At 38.0% G+C, this 17701-nt stretch overlaps 2 protein-coding genes across 2 annotated transcripts; both read right to left on the bottom strand.

The window, feature by feature from the left end:
* Nucleotides 1–8715: 8715 nt before the first annotated feature.
* LOC132048883 (uncharacterized) lies at nt 8716–13746 on the bottom strand. Its single transcript, XM_059439566.1, has 6 exons — nt 12942–13746; nt 12194–12669; nt 9985–12073; nt 9845–9937; nt 9702–9791; nt 8716–8939 (listed from the first exon to the last, which is right to left on the bottom strand). Exons 1-6 carry the CDS (start codon nt 13744–13746, stop codon nt 8716–8718), a joined length of 3777 nt encoding a protein of 1258 aa, XP_059295549.1.
* Nucleotides 13747–14141: 395 nt separating this feature from the next.
* LOC132048882 (uncharacterized) lies at nt 14142–15350 on the bottom strand. Its single transcript, XM_059439565.1, has 2 exons — nt 14699–15350; nt 14142–14635 (listed from the first exon to the last, which is right to left on the bottom strand). The coding sequence occupies exons 1-2, from the start codon at nt 15348–15350 to the stop codon at nt 14142–14144; spliced, it is 1146 nt and encodes a 381-aa protein (XP_059295548.1).
* Nucleotides 15351–17701: the final 2351 nt, after the last annotated feature.

Raw genomic sequence — 17701 nt, 5'->3', positions numbered from 1 at the left:
ATATCATGTCATGTCATAGCATATCGTGTCATATCATAGTCATATCATCTCATATCAAATCATGTCGTGTCATATCATGTCATGTCATGTCATGTCATAGTCATTTTCTCATATTTAACATCATCATGATCATCATAGAATCATAGTCATTGTTTTAGTCATATAGAACTTTCAATAATGTAAAACTTGGTTTTTGAAGAAAAAGGAATATTTTGGAAAACATTTGTAAACTTTTAGGAAGGAAAATCATGCCTTGGAATCGAGGGATTACTTCTATTGTTTGGTAGTCGAAATGGCAACCAAGATCTTCCATTAACTATAGTACGGAAATAAGCCAAATGGGAAAATAGGAGGGAATTAGGGAATAGTGGGCCCACCTCGAGTCAAATGAGGTGGCGTACACAATTTACGTATAATACGTTTCATAGCATTACTTATGAGAGTCTTAGGGTGGTCGGGTCTTATTCATACAAGTTCTGGGTGTTTAGACATTTCTTTCAACTATTCATGAACATTTACTTCAATTCTACTGAATGAATAGTAACCAATTTCAATCTCGGATTTCTAGGATTAAAGTAGTCCCCGAGACACGCATTCAAGCCTATGACGTCTAAGACATGCCAAAGAAGGAAAGTGAAGTCTTACATACCTTTTTCCGCTTTGTACGCCGCTCCAAATCCAACTTCCAATTTCGCCAAAATCTACAATTTGGTCACAGATACCAAACATTGGTTATAAGACTTTAGGAATTTAATCTTAAATCAACGCTCGTCTTGACTTCTCAAATAGGTTCACTTATACTTTGCCGAGATTTCGGCAGCATCTCCCCTGTAAATATACCATCCCCGAGAATATAACTCGACCAATTTCAATCAACAACAATCCAGGAATTCAATCTGGCCAAACTATCAACAATACTAACAATCATTCTAGCAACACTTCAATATTCAATTCAACCCAAAATCTTCCAAATGCCATAAGAACTTCAACAATACATTTATTTCTTTCAAACTCGTAGACCATATCAACAATTCCATAAGTTACCAACATCATTTTCATCAACCCGAGCGACTATATTAAAATTACATTATGTTCCAAATCAGCCCACAACAATTATGATTTTCATTTGAGTCATCAAACCTTCATTTTCATCACATAATCTACAACAATCAATCACCAAAATGCTATATAAAATGAGTTCATTACATTCTACCAAAAACAGCCCTACACACGGCCAACATCAACATGTGTAATTTCATAGATTTCATTCATTTTCTACACATCACAACAACACACAAACATGCTAAATTCAATTAACTCTCCATTCCTAAAATAACAACCACACACACTCACGGCCTCAACACCTCTCATATAGGCCACACACACACACACACACCATATTTTTATGAACTTCTTTCATTTCTACATCCCACAATATGTGCAAATCATCCACAACACATAAAAAAATAAGCTTGAACCTTACCTCCTTCTCCACTTTCTTCCACTTGGCAAGGTGGTGTTTGCGAGGAGGATGGTTTTCTTGCTCCAACAACCACTCCATGTAAAGAGCATCCTTACTTAGTAGGAAAACATGGAGAAACAAATTTTTCTTGATCATCTCCCATGGCACCATTTTTGCCTTGCCATGGCCGATTGGCTTTTTCTCCTTCTTTTCTTTTTTTCTCTTGATTTCTCTAGAATCTTAAAATGATGAATTGGTCTTCCTTCATCCTTTATATATATATATATATATACAAGGGGCACATGGCCAAGCACATGGCCGGCCATGTGCTCCTCTTTTTCTCTTTTTTTTTTTTTTGATCCCTTTTCCTTTCCCTCCAAACTTCTTCAAATCTCTAGAATTTTCCTTAATGTTAAAAGATGAATTATTTCCTTGTCATCTTGTCTACATACATATACCAAGCTCCCACAAATATGTAATGTACACATGTGCCACTCTTTGGCATGAAAATATTGGCCAACCATGGGCGGGACCCACGGCCCTTGGCTTCTCCAAGGAGTCATGAACTAGTAACACTTTCAAATTCCCGAGTTCGCCCTTAACATTCCATACAATAATAATATTCATAATAATATTGCGACAACTTAAAAAAAAAACGGGGAATGGCCTTGCCCTTAACTTCCCGCAATTGTCTTAAAATATCCGACGTACAAAATGCGGGATATAACATCCTTCCCCTTTGGAACATTCGTCTTCGAATGTTCAACTAGTCCTACAGGCTCTCATAAGCACCTCGGGGGAGCTCCCTTTTCGAAGTTATTTTCCATCCTTCATATCAGCTCTTAAGCTATCCAATACCGTTCTCTTTGTCGTACTCTTTCTCTTTATATACGTCCATTATCTGGCGTCGCACTACTCAAAATTTGTGCGAACTTCTCATATTACCTTAAACATTATCCGGACTTTTATCCAATCATTGTTGGTTTCCCCGACCTTACTAATTCCCTTCAGTGAACGGTCTCATTTGTAACTCAAGCGTTCATATCAAACACACTACCGTATCAACTGTCTTTATCCCATCTTTACATTTCTCTCACCCGCTTCCCCCCTTTTGGGGTGTACCTATACCATTATCCATTTATACCTCGTCTCATATCCTCATTCCCAATCTCAACCTATAGTAGAATAATAACAGCTTACTTTGCAACACTTGTACCATTTACTCTCGCTGTCACTCGAACTTCAGTAACCCTGCTCGGTTAATGCTTTCTTTTTTCTTTTCTTTTTTTCTTTTTTTTTTATATCGTAGCTTCGATTGCCGAAACTCACATGTCCACCGATATAATCGTATCTGGGATATCCTACACCTTTGTATATATTCTTATTATCACTAGCCCACAAAATACTTCCAAACGCTGTTCAAGCCTATCCCAATTCTAGGGCTGTACATTCCTATTTCTTCACCGAGCATGTCTGCCTCGTCCTATGCGTCTTCTTATGGTCTTTAACCATTCCATATGCTCAAATTTTTCCTTAGGCTACTCTAACTTCTCACTGGTCTCTTAGGTCTGAATATATCGGATTTCTCGCATACTTCCCAGGGGGTCACCCATCCTAGAATTGCCCCCACCTGAGCACGCTTAACCTCGAAACTTTGTTGAAATTCGATGCCTTAATGCTGATATTTTCGCGTCTCCTTCCTCGTATACCCTTTATTACCTGATCTAGAGTCAACCGAAACTTTACAGCTTCCGAGACGTTTTCATAATACGTCCTTTCTTTTACAATGACTGTTTTGCCCTTTTCTTTTCCCAATGTCCACCTTCCGCCTGCATGTATGGCTATTTCCTGTCTGGCGCCCAGCTTCACGTAACACAACAAGTATATCAGTCCAACCTTACATTTTCTGACTTTCCATATCATCATTCGCCTTTTCCGTCGATTCTGGGCGCCTACGGAAATCAACGATTAATATAATGGATCTTACTTCCTATGACTTGGCTCTATCGCACGATCTATGACAGAAAGAAGGTCAACCATTCCTAAATGCCCCGTAGCCCCCTGTTTATAAATGTGGCCGGCTTCACACTCATAAACAGGACTCTACCGGACACGACTTTGCAGACAACCCTTGGACCGACCTGCTCTGATACCACTTTGTCACACCCGACTTTACTAGGGTGTGATGGGCACCCGACCCCATATTCGGAGCCGAGCGAACCCGCTAACTCTTATTATACATATGAACTTATAAATTAGTAAGAAATGAATACATAGAATTTTTTTTCCATAAATAGAAATCGATATCATATAAGGCGGTGACACGAAACATAATAACATATCGGCTACGGAGCCGTTTTACACATGACAACCCAATACCCACGACTCGTCCGCAAAGTCTCTAACTCCAAACAAATCATCATGGTACATATACTCGACTCGGCAGCACCCGGACAAGTGGAGCCCGCCAATCCCGCCGGACATCTTCTATGCTAGCTTCGGCTACATGCAGGTTCACACACGCGGCATGAAACGCGGCCCCGAAGAAGAGGGTCGTACGAGCAATGTGCGAGTATGTAAGACATGGATGATAACATAGAAAGCAACGTAATCAGGTGCAATAACAGTATGGAGATGTAGTACATATCGTGTAAGAGAGAGTATCCTGTACATAGGAGGCATATCATGTATAAGAAAGTAAGCAAGCTGTGCATATGGAACATGTCATGTGTAAAGTCCGTACGTATAGAGCATATCATGTAAAGCGTAATACATAGGGATCATATACGTAAAGCCGTAACTTTGTACATATGAGTGCCCACGGGGCGGATGCCATGCATGCTTGTCCGGTCATATGGTATCATAGCGCCGAACAAGCCGCTCACCCATATAGCGCCGAAATACGTCGGCTCGCCCATAAATCCCGCGTCGGGATGATAACGCCACCGACCAGGTGGCAATGAAACATGTTTCCCTTCCCATTCCCCACATATCCATGTATCCCATCCCCCCAACCCATATACGGGTATGGCATGCATGACAGCCCAAAGAATGTCGTGTACTCGTCGGAGGGACGTAAGGTCGGAAACCTCCGATCGCATTATGGAGTAATCATGGCCGCTTTGTCTCACCTTGAAAGATCGATAATCATAAGGCGAGACTACAAGAACATGTCATTTCGTATCATGTCATAGCATATCATGTCATGTCATAGCATATCGTGTCGTCATAGCATATCATCTCATATCAAATCATGTCGTGTCATATCATGTCATGTCATGTCGTGTCATAGTCATTTTCTCATATTTAACATCATCATGATCATCATAGAATCATAGTCATTGTTTTAGTTATAAGAACTTTCAATAATGTAAAACTTGGTTTTTGAAGAAAATGGAATATTTTGGAAAACATTTGTAAACTTTTAGGAAGGAAAATCATGCCTTGGAATGAGGGATTACTTAACACGCCTATTGTTTGGTAGTCGGAATGGCAACCAAGATCTTCCATTAACTATAGTACGGAAATAAGCCAAATGGGAAAATAGGAGGGAATTCGGGAATAGTGGGCCCACCTCGAGTCAAATGAGGTGGCGTACACAATTTACGTATAATACGTTTCATAGCATTACTTATGAGAGTCTTAGGGTGGTCGGGTCTTATTCATACAAGTTCTGGGTGTTTAGACATTTCTTTCAACTATTCATGAATATTTACTTCAATTCTACCGAATGAATAGTAACCAATTTCAATCTCGGATTTCTAGGATTAGAGTAGTCCCGAGACACGCATTCAAGCCTATGACGTCTAAGACATGCCAAAGAAGGAAAGTGAAGTCTTACATACCTTTTTCCGCTTTGTACGCCGCTCCAAATCCAACTTCCAATTTCGCCAAAATCTACAATTTGGTCACGAGATACCAAACATTGGTTATAAGACTTTAGGAATTTAATCTTAAATCAACGCTCGTCTTGACTTCTCAAATAGGTTCACTTATACTTTGCCGAGATTTGGCGGCAAAGATCTCCCCGTAAATATACCATCCCCGAGAATATAACTCGGCCAATTTCAATCAACAACAATCCAGGAATTCAACCTGGCCAAACTATCAACAATACTAACAATCATTCTAGCAACACTTCAATATTCAATTCAACCCAAAATCTTCCAAATGCCATAAGAACTTCAACAATACATTTATTTCTTTCAAACTCGTAGACCATATCAACAATTCCATAAGTTACCAACATCATTTTCATCAACCCGAGCGACTATATTAAAATTACATTTTGTTCCAAATCAGCCCACAACAATTATGATTTTCATTTGAGTCATCAAACCTTCATTTTCATCACATAATCTACAACAATCAATCACCAAAATGCTATATAAAATGAGTTCATTACATTCTACCAAAAACAGCCCCTACACACGGCCAACATCAACATGTGTAATTTCATAGATTTCATTCATTTTCTACACATCACAACAACACACAAACATGCTAAATTCAATTAACTCTCCATTCCTTCACAACCACACACACTCACGGCCTCAACACCTCTCACACGGCCACACACACACACACACCATATTTTTATGAACTTCTTTCATTTCTACATCCCACAATATGTGCAAATCATCCACAACACATAAAAAAATAAGCTTGAACCTTACCTCCTTCTCCACTTTTTCCACGGCCAAGGTGGTGTTTGCAAGGAGGGATGGTTTTCTTCTTCCAACAACCACTCCATGTCGACGAGGGCCTTCTACTTAGTAGGAAAACATGGAGAAACAAATTTTTCTTGATCATCTCCCATGGCACCATTTTTGGCTGCCATGGCCGATTGCTTTTTCTCCTTCTTTCTTTTCTTTCTCTTGATTTCTCTAGAATCTTAAAATGATGAATTGGTCTTCCTTGCAAGACTTAGTCATATATATATATACAAGGGGCACATGGCCATGCACATGGCCAAGCACATGGCCGGCCATGTGCTCCTCTTTTTCTCTTTTTTTTTTTTTTTGATCCCTTTTCCTTTCCCTCCAAACTTCTTCAAATCTCTAGAATTTTCCTTAATGTTAAAAGATGAATTATTTCCTTGTCATCTTGTCTACATACATAAACCAAGCTCCCACAAATATGTAATGTACACATGTGCCACTCTTTGGCATGAAAATATTGGCCAACCATGGGCGGGACCCACGGCCACTTGGCTTCTCCAAGGAGTCATGAACTAGTAACACTTTCCAAATTCCGAGTTCGCCCTTAACATTCCACGCCAATAATAATATTCATAAGCGGCTTGCGCATTAAAACAAAACCGGGGAATGGCCTTGCCCTTAACTTCCCGCAATTGTCTTAAAATATTCCGACGTACAAAATGCGGGATATAACATCGGGCTACCCAAGATCTACAAACAAGTCATAATATGCCAAACATTAGCTGTAGACATTTTGGGCATTTAATTCCAATTTAGCCCTTAATTCTACAGAAATTTGGGCAGCATTTCCCCTGTAAATAGGCCACCCCGATAATTTAACTCGGCCAAATCAACCAACAACAACAACAACAACCAACCTAGCAACATCAATAACCAATCCGGAAGGCAATATAACATTAATAGCTCTCTTTTACATCATTCGATAACATTTGGTATATTCGATTCATCGGCTACGTTCAAGCCAACATCTACGCTTATACATTCATATACTAATCCAAATCCATACCAACAACATTCAACAACAATTCAAACAATATTTCCACCAATCCAACAAAGCTCCAATTTGCCCGAAAACAGCCCCCAAACCCGAGACACCCCTATAACATATTCCTCATTTCCAAACCATGATTTGCATCCACAATTCACATTCTAACAATGATATCCTCATCAATATGCAAATTACATTAAATGTACAATAACCTCCAAATCAGTCCGCAACAATTACAACATCAATTTGAGTCATTAAACATTCATTTCCAACATAGAATTCATAACGACGACGACTAAAACGTTAAGCGATATTAATTCATTTCTTGCTACATAAATGGCCTACATTCGGCCAACACCTCCCACCAACATATAAAAATGATTCTCATTCCTTTCTCCACTCTATAACAATCACAACATGCTAACAAGACTTTAATTCATTGCTTCAATACCACACAACACACACACCTCACACGGCTATGCACTACACACACAACCAAAATTCCAACTTACTATATTTCATGATATTCATCCATTTTAACATACTACAACATGCATACAACCTTTATAACATACAAAACATAATCAAATCTTACCTTTCCTCTTCAATTCCACAATAGGCTAGGGTTTGAAATAATGAAAACTAGCGGGTTGATCGCTCCAACGACACTTCCACGCTACTTAGGGACCTCAAAATAGTGGGTTAGCATCAACAAAATAATTTTGGAGTGACTTGAATGGAAGTTGGTTTTCCTCTAGGCTTGGCCGAGAGCCTCTCTTGTGGGTTCTTCAACTTCTAATTTTTTTGGCTAAGTGTTGAATGAGGTAAATGAAGTGGTGGTCATCTTTTAACTAATGCAAGACTTATACAAGGGTCCCTTGGCCCACACCATGTGTTGGAGCAATAGAATTTGAACACAAAATGTGTGGGAGCCATCTCCCACTCACACGGCCAACAAGGAGAAAATGGATGATTTTCAAGTTCCATAAATTCCAATTTTGGTCCCAAATTTTCCTAATTGTTCCATACCAACAAATTCATGCACAACTTATGACTCAAAATAAAATTGAAGGTCCAAAAATCCCGACTTTGTATCCCGGAATAGTTTCGTCCTTAACTTATCATAATTAATCCGGATTGTTCCAATGTACAAAAATGCGGGATATAACAGTAAAAATTATACGGACTGTAAAACCCTACCCGTAAATCAATTACAGTGAGCTGGGTTTTCTGGGGTCCATCTATGGTCCGTTTTACAGGCCGTATGAATTTTAATGCTAACACTCTCTGTCTTGGTTTCCTAAGTTCTGAATCATGAACGTAGCTTAGTTTAAAGATACGAGGTGTTACACGAGTCCAGCGGGAGCATACGTAGCAAATGCTTCTTTGATAGCACAAACATGTCAAGTGGCTCCAGAGTCAGTCCACAACTCCTTTGAATTTCCAACTAAAATGCATTCCGTGAGCATAGCACATAGATCATCAATTTCATCATTCTTTCCCACCATGCTTGCCTGATGTTTTTTCTTATTTTTCTTAGGGGCCTAATAATCTGGAGCCTTATGTCTAGCTTTCCCACAATTATAGCAGTTGCCTTTGAATTTTTTCTTGTTCTGCTTTTTTCTTTGCCCAGACGACTTCTTTCTTTTCTTATTATGTGGAGCAGCTTCCTCAATGAAGTTTGCTCCCATAATCGTTGAGTTTCCACGCGATTTCTTTTCGGCAGCCTGGTTATCCTCCTCGATGAATATCTCCATGAAGGAGGCAACTTTTCAATCACCACAGCCACTTGAAACGTCGTTAATTACCATACCTTCAGCAATGAGCTCATGGATAAGGACTTGGAGATCTTTTTTTTAAAAAAAATAAATAAATAAACATCCACCGCATAGATGGGTATTTTATTAATAATAATATTTACACAAAAACCAAAAACATAAGTCAATCTAACCAAAAGACAGATCCAGAAGGACATAAAATAAACCCCAAAAGTCGGAGCTTGTCGGAGCTTGTCTGAGCTTCTCCAAAATATTCCGGGCAGGATTCCAATCGTCAACGAGCAAGCCCATCAGCAGGTACCCTTCCTCTTGGTTGTATTCTCAGTTTAAGCTTCTATATCTTGCACCTTGATGAGCTTGTGAATGACCTTATATATCTTCATTACTATGAATTTCTTCATCACAATGAATTCCTCTTTCAAAGCTTCACTATCTCAGAATCAGACTTGATTTGGGTAGATTTACCACTAAAGAACTAATTTTGCATCAAAAATGATGAAAACCAGTCTTCCACAGTATCAATGCTGCTAGATCTTGTTCATTTTGTGGAAGTATCAGTTGAATCTTTGATTGATGCTAATTATATGCCCCTCTAGGCTCTCAATTGGGGACTTAGCTAACAAAATCTAAAGGAGAATGTCTCCAGAATCAACTAATCTAAATCACACAAACTAACTCTTCATAGCTGCATATACCCTATGGACCAGGGATACCTTAGGTAAACCTCTCTTGTTCTTCAATGAGTTGCTTACAGAGATGCACTCGTATGTGTTCATCTGATATTGATATCACTTCAATAGGATGAGCAAAGCTAATACCACACACTGAAGCAATGTCAATACCTGATTATACATAATATTCTTGCAACCTCAGTAAGTTCAATCCCTTGCATTACTTATCCTTAGATTAGGCAATTCATGTTTGTCCAGGTTTAGAAGTTTTCTCCCTGCACTAGGTAGTTCAGAAAATGAATGAATCTTTAGAGTACCTGCAAAATCAAAAGCCATGTTTGTTAAAAGTTTGTCATTGTGTTGCCTTCCCTGTACACATGTTGAATTTTCACCTCATACATCTCTTTCAATCTCTTAATTCTCTCAACATATGATATAATGCCCCAGGGAACCTTCCACTCTCCCTCCACCATATTTTTAAGTAGCAAAGAATCAGTCTCCACAATCAAAGGAAGCAACTGCATATCAATACTATACTTTATCCCTTCAAGAATTGCCTTTGCTTCAGCTATCACATTTGTGGACTCTCCAATTGTTTCACTTTGAGCATAAAGTAGATCCCCTAGCCAGTTTCTAACACAAAATCCATAAGAACTATCACCAGGATTGCCCCTTGTTGCCCCATCAGTATTACATTTGAACCATCTATCAGGAGGAAGCTTCCAATACATAACCTTGGTTATAATCCTAGGGTTATAGTTGTCTAGCATTGCTACTATTTCCGGCCATAGAAAAGGGATACTGTTTAGCCAAGGATATCTTATTTTTGTCAAATAAAATAAACTATTATTCACTTCATGTACCACCTTTCTAAAACTGACCCTTCCTCTATGTCCTATAGTATTTCTTCTCTTCCATAATTCCCAAATAATCATAGCAGGAATTGCTTGCACAATAGGTTTCAATTTTTCTCCACATTTTGCCCTCCAACAGTGTTTAATTACTTGATGAAGTTGAACCATATTCACTTGTAATCCTGCTGCCTGCAAAAATACTTCCCATATCCCTCTTGCAAACCTGCTACCAAGAAATAGATGTTGCATAGTTTCTATACGATGAGACTCACAACAATAACATCTAGAGACAATAGGAATCCTAATTCTTCTTAAGTTATCATCTGTAGAGATTATGTGTTTCCACAACCTCCAAATCAAAAAAGAAACCTTAAAAGGTATTCCTTGAATCCACAAATGATCAAAATCCTCATGTTTCTCTCCTCTATTTCTCAAGATGTTCCAAGCACTATTTACTATAAAATTTCCATTAGGAGTAGGCATCCACCATGGTCTATCCCAATTTCCTTGTAGCTGCTCAACATGAATATCCTCCTTAATATGATCCACAATCTCATTAGAAAATGATAGTTGTAGAAGAGAATCATTCCACTTCCCATCCTCTATTAATTCTGATACATCAGTTAGGTTCTCATTAACAAGAAAACTATCTGGAACCACATGATATAAGGCACCCAACTTTGTCCAGTTTTCATGCCAAATATTAGTAGTTCCTGCTTTTATTTCCCACCAAATCTCATTCTCTATCTCTTCTGTAGCTACAAGCATTTTTTTCCGCACCTGAGAACCACCTTTCCACTGAACTAAGTTAGGAGGCTTCTTCTTACAATACTTATTCCACATGTAATTAGCCCATAGGGAATTTGTAGTTCTAAATCTCCACCAAAGTTTTGCAAAAAGAGCATTAGATACATCAAATAGAGACTTAAAACCCAAACCACCTTCTTTAGTTGGAAGACATAAATCCTTCCAAGCTATCCAGTGCCTGCTTCTGCCCCCTTCCTTGTTGCTCCAAAAAAATCTAGCAAAAATCTTATGAAGCTCATTCAACACACATTTTGGAGGAACCAGAACTGATAGTAAGTGCACTGGCATGGTTTGTAATACACTCTTAATAAGAACTGATTTACCTCCAAAAGACAGCAATTTACCTTTCCAAGAATGCAGTCTTTCTTTAACTCTCTTAATCAGACCAGAATAGAAATCTTTCCTTTTTCTAGTGTGAAAAATAGGACATCCAAGATAAGTTAAAGGAAACTGACCCTTTGAGAAACCAGTGATATCCCTAACTGATTGACTGATCCCATTACCCACCTTGGAATGTAAATAGAAGGAACTCTTATCATTGTTTATCAGTTGACCAGAGATCTGCTCATAATCTTTCAAAACTTTCATCACTCTCCTTAAAGACTCAGGGTAAGCTGATGCAAATATGATAGTATCATCAGCATATGCCAGATGGTTAAAAGGATTAGACCATTTTGGCATTCCATACCCAATGTACTTCTGATCATCAAATAAGGAATTTAAAGCTCTAGATAAAATCTCAGCTGCAAGTAGAAATAATGTTGGGGACAAGGGTCCCCTTGCTTGACCCCTCTTGATGATTTAAAGAAACCAGTGGCTTGACCATTCAATAATATAGAATACCAATTGTTAGAAAATCCACCCCCAAAAGAGATTAATAAAATGTTCTACAAATCCCATCCTCCTTAATACATGTAACCGATATTTCCATGAAACTTTGTCATAGGCCTTGGCCATATCCAACTTAATAATAACATTAGCAGGTTTACCCCTAATTCTGATATCAGAAACAATTTCCTGAGTAAGAACGATATTCTTAAAGTTGCTTCTACCTTTTACAAAACCAGATTGATTAGAGGAAATCAAATATGGAATCAATTTTTCCGTTCTACCATGAACCACCCTTGAAATAATCTTATTGATAAAATTGGATAGGCTAATAGGTCTCAAATCAGAAAAAGATTGCACATGATGCTTCTTAGGAATAAGAACAAGATTAGTGTGAGTGATAGCTTTAGGAAGTTCGTTCCCATCAAAAAAGGATAGGATCACCTGATGCACATCATTCCCAATAATCTCCCAACAATGTTGATAAAACAAACCTGTAAATCCATCAGGCCCACTAGCACTATCCCCACTAAGGCCAAAAACAGCCTTTTCTTGACTTCCTTAATTGAAGGCTAGGAGCATAATTCCATATTCTGCTCAAGAGAAACCTTGGAGGGTACATATTTAAGCATGTCAAAGTGTGTAACATCATTTTCCTGTGAAAACTGATTCTTAAAGAAATTGATAGCCTCTTTCTGAAATCTGCTCCATAGACTCTACCCACTAACCATTTCCATCATTTATACCTTTGATCTTTAAGTTCCTTATTTTTCCATTTACACAATTGTGGAAAAAAGTAGTATTTCTATCCCCTTCAGCAAACCAAGAAAACCTGCATTTTGCTTCCAATATTGTTCCTCAATATGAAGATATTGCTTCACTTCAGCTTGAGCCTTCTGAATGACAATTCTGTTCACCACACTAGGATCCTCTTCAAATAATGCCTCTTTTATCTTTATTACTTGCTCTCTTAGTGCAAGTTGTTGGAAAATGTCCCCAAAAGTATCTCTACTCCATTGTGATAATACCCTCTTAAGCTTCTTTAATTTCAATTTAAACTTCAAGTATGGGGATCCAGTGCCTTCTGTGCTCCAATTTTGTGTAATAAGCTCTTTGAAAGAATCATGATTAATCCAAAAGTTAAGAAACCTAAAAGGTCTGGTGAAAGTAACAATTTCATCTCCACAAGACAATAATAGAGGAGTGTGATCTGACCCTGTTCTGGATAGATGTTCCACCTCTATGTTTGCAAACAAATTCTGAAACTGCTGATTCACTACCACTCTATCAACTCTCTTAAAAATGCAATCTGCAGCTGATCTACCATTCCACCAAGTAAATAGACTACCTTTAAATCCCACATCAAATAATTCACAAGATTTTATACAAAAAGCAAAATCTTCACTCTCATTCCAAGTAACTGGCAGTCCACCTAACTTTTCTTTCTCAGACAAAATAATATTGAAATCACCTCCTACCATCCAGGGCAACTCCATAGAGCTTTCCAAGTGATACAAGCTATCCCATAACTCTAATCTTTCACTAGCAACACACTTAGCATATAAAAAAGTGGCAATGAAGTCTGTACTCAAATCCTGATGATATAGTTTCAGGGTTAATTGTTGATCAGTATTCATTAAGTCTTCTTTGGAACTGTTTCATCAATGAAAACCCAAATCTTTCCATTAGCATTAGCAATCACCTCTTCCATCCCCAGTCTCCTTTTATACTTCTAAATATCTCTACAGTTTTGAAATGGCTCCATTAGAGCAACAATAAAACATCTATGTTGTCTTTGTAACATGACTAGCCTTTGAAAAGCTTTCTGAGTATTAACTGATCTGATGTTCCAAATTAAAGCCTTCATCATCCTTTATGTTTTGAACTTGCACCTTTCCTTGTTGAGAACCTTTTGGATTGACCAACTTCTTGGTTCTTCCCCTTTTTTCCACTCTTTGTAAGCTTTTTTGGAGATATATCTATCATTATGGCTACATTCTGCTTAAGCTTATTATTATTAGCATTCTCCTTGTTATCCAATTGTCTTTGAGCTATTATCTTCTGCCTTCTCTATCTCTTTATTTGTCATTTTATGTGATACTATCTCACGCAACTTGGTAATTGGAGATGTTTTCTCTTTGACTGCTGACTTCCCATTACTTTTCTCTGCAGATAATTTGTCCCTTGGGTCTTCCTTTGTGTTGGAGTGCTCAATCTGTGGACAAACCTTTAAAGTATTACTACAATTTACTACCAGGTTATTCTCAGTAAGTTTCATCATTCCACCACCCAGATCATTAGAAGACTTATCAGGTGGCTCTCCTTTCTCATCATCAATTTTCTTTTCTTGTATGTCTGTTGTTTCTTGAGTTTTGTTACCATCAGATAACAAAGATTCCCTCTCATTTCCCCCATTGTGAGTTCTAGTAGTATCAAATGAATTTACGGGCAGAGAATCTTGAGTCTCACCTTCATCAGTTTCCTCAACTTCCACAATTCTGTCTTCCCATTTCCCTTGTGCATCTTCTTCAGTTGTGACAGAATGCTTAGGCACTTCAGATATTTTTTATACTTCCATATTCTCCTTACTAGTCATTTCCTTAGGATCTTCCCCCCATTCTTTAGAACTTTGTTGGTCACTTATATTGAAAATTGTCCTGTTGTTATTATTATCCTCCCCCTTGTCACTTTTAGATGGAATGGTTGAACATTGTACCCCATGCATATTATCAGAATTGTCACCAGTTTCCTCTATTTTTGTGCTGCCATCCACTTGCTTCTTGGAATGAACATTAGTGTTAATGATCGCTTCTTCTTTGTTATGACTACTATTCTGCTGTGCCTTATCATCTAAAGCAGTGTCCACCATTGTTGGGATGACATTTGTGGTACCAATATCTTCTTCTTTATTAGAATTACCTTGCAGTTGTTCCTTACCATACTTACCAGGTTGATTAATCTTGCTACCCTTCATGTTTTCCTCTCCTTGAAGTGTCTCAGAATGACCTTCAGAGATCATATTGATATCCTCAGGATCTGCATCCTCGGTAAGGGCCTCAAATTGATTTTTAGTCTGTACTAAATTGCTATCAGTGACCTCTGTTTTGTTACCCTCGCCAATCTTCTGATTCTTGCCTTGTCCCTTCAATGTATCACTGGTTTGCCTAGTAAGATCCACCCTGTTATCTTTCTTGGGATTCCAAACACCTTGATTTCCAACCCATTTCCCACTTGATATCATCCTAGGAGATGATTTTAAAGGATTTGAGTGTCCTTTGTTTTTGTTCACCTTTCCTTTGTCCTTCACTTTGTCTCCAAATGGCACTGCTTTATGATTGTTTTTTTCTCCTTTTCTTGCATTCCTTCTTGCTGATGCTGCACTTGAGGGAGGTCCTTACACTTGCTATTCTCCTCCTCTACCTGCACTTCTTTGTCCTCTTCTTTATAAGCAAACTCTAGATGAATTACTCTACATTCTTCTTCATTATGCCCTTGTAATCTACACTCCTTGCAATATTTTGGTAAGTAGTCATAATGAATCTTCACATCTACAGTTCTACTACTCATAGTTTGCTCATCCTCAATGTCCATGCTAACTTCAGTTGGCAGATCTGATAGCAAATCAACTAAAACTTTAACCCTAGCACAACTAGGTCTAGTTTTATTGATTGTAGCCATATCTAGATGAATAGGTTTGCCAACTGCTGAAGCAAGAGTAAATAATGCTTCCTTTATAAAGTAAGCTGGCAATAAATTAGGGAAAGAGATCCATGCCATTGTTCTAGAGATTTCATCATCAACCTTAAACATAGATATGAGTGGTCTCATTTGGTATGAATATCCTTCCCTATCAGTCAAAAAATAAGCACGTTTGGAGATTAGATTGATAAAGTCTTCATTCAAACTCAACCTGATCAGCACGTGTCTCTTTCTAAAGATTCCAACTCTATATTCTCCCTTTATTCCACATTGTTTTGGAATTATTGTGTGCAATTGGTCAATATCTGGCCACCCATAAGAAAATTTTCCCACCACTGCAAGCTTTAACTCCTCCAAAGCCTTCATTTTTGCCACTTCATTCTCAGTCCACTTCACATAAGGTTTTCTTTGGAGCATCATAATCTGTTTTATCGGAATTGGTTAGATTGTGGGTACTTGATCTTGCATGGTCATTGTTTCAAGTTTGAAGAGTGAAGCATATTGGATTTTGGTAGGGATTGGTTCAAAAGGCTCTCCCGTTTGTTCTTTGAGTAGAAATCAACTGCTGATTAGCCACTACCAATGGCTGACCAACGGCCGCCAAGGCCATGGATGGTTGATCAAGATCTACGTATTAGGGTTCTGCATGAAAATAGGAGGAGAGAGAAGAGAGCGTGGACTTGGAGCTCTGGAACTTGGGTTCCAACGGTTTTACTGTCCACCATTTTATAGTCTAGAAACTAGGCAACCATAAATTTTTTCAAGCATGCGTCTTCAGTTTTATAATTCTTTTCAAGTGCAATCCACAATTCTTTTGAAGTCTTCGCAGAAATGTAGACGTTGTACAGGTCATCCTCTAAAGCACTAAGGATGTAACCCTTGCACAAGAAATCCGAATGTTTCCAAGCCTTAACAACTATGAAGCGCTGATTTTCTGGCATTCCTTCTTCAGGAACAGGAGGATCTTCGTTTGTGAACTTTTGCATACCAAGAGTGGTCAACCAAAAGAACATTCTTTGCTATCATCCTTTGAAATTAATTCCAAAAATTTCCCTGGTTTGTCTGCCTGTGCCATTGTATGTGAAACAATTGAACGGCTTGGCGATGCAACTGTCATCGCCGCAACAGTCTCCATTCAAGTAGAAATATCGGTATCCTTTTCTATTGCCATTGTTTTCACTGTCAATAGTTGACAAACAATTTTATCAATGGCAAACCAAAATAAAATAGTAAACAGTGAAGGTTTATACGTTCAAACTGTTTCAAGTTAATGTTGAAGTTTTTATGTTCTTCAAATCGTTTCACAATTATGAACTTTAATAATCCAACGAAGTTTTTATATTCTTCAAATCGGAATAGAAAAAAATTCAAACAGAGCAAAAAACCAGAAAGGTTTTAATCTCCAGAAACAGAATACAAATTATAAAAAAAATAAATTAAGTTCCTTAAGATTTTTAGTAAACTGTATTAAAAAATGAACATAAACCAGGATCTGAAAACAGTATCAAAAATATGTAAGAATTAAATCGAGCCCACTGAATTCATAGTGTGTCCGTAAGAAAATTATTCCTCTCAATTTACCCGAGGTGTTGGAATATATCCTCCTAGAATAGAATAATTACTAACCGTTGTAGCGGTACAACAAACTCCGGTGACAGCAAACTCACTCAACGGTTGTAGATCACACGAAATTTTTATGAAGTGCAAGAAGAAGAAGAGAAGATCAAAAAATTTGTTAGGAATATTCTGAAGATCATCAGGATATATATATTGCCATGGAAGCGTTGGTTCTGAAAGGATGCAACCTAATGGGCGGGAATATTTTAATTAATCTGGGTCAATGGGTCAGAAGCGGATCCAAAAAATCGGGTCATAATTTGGATAATTAATTAA

Source organism: Lycium ferocissimum, chromosome 3 (genome assembly GCF_029784015.1).
Source record: "Lycium ferocissimum isolate CSIRO_LF1 chromosome 3, AGI_CSIRO_Lferr_CH_V1, whole genome shotgun sequence".
Taxonomy (NCBI): Eukaryota; Viridiplantae; Streptophyta; class Magnoliopsida; order Solanales; family Solanaceae; genus Lycium; species Lycium ferocissimum.
The sequence above is the reverse complement of the archived record's forward strand: the minus strand, read 5'-3'. Positions and strand labels throughout refer to the sequence as shown.

Bases quoted from the DNA above. Each gene is read 5' to 3' on its own strand.
- LOC132048883 (XM_059439566.1), bottom strand. From the start codon at position 13,746: ATGAATACTGATCAACAATTAACCCTGAAACTATATCATCAGGATTTG. The intron at 9,938-9,984 runs GCAACACAATGA...TTGATTTTGCAG, and splicing joins TCAACATGTGTACAGGGAAG to GTACTCTAAAGATTCATTCA. The intron at 8,940-9,701 runs GTAAGCAACTCA...GTGATTGAAAAG, and splicing joins ACACATACGAGTGCATCTCT to TTGCCTCCTTCATGGAGATA.
- LOC132048882 (XM_059439565.1), bottom strand. From the start codon at position 15,350: ATGATATCAAGTGGGAAATGGGTTGGAAATCAAGGTGTTTGGAATCCC. The intron at 14,636-14,698 runs GTAAGGAGAATA...TCACAACTGAAG, and splicing joins AGATCCTAAGGAAATGACTA to AAGATGCACAAGGGAAATGG.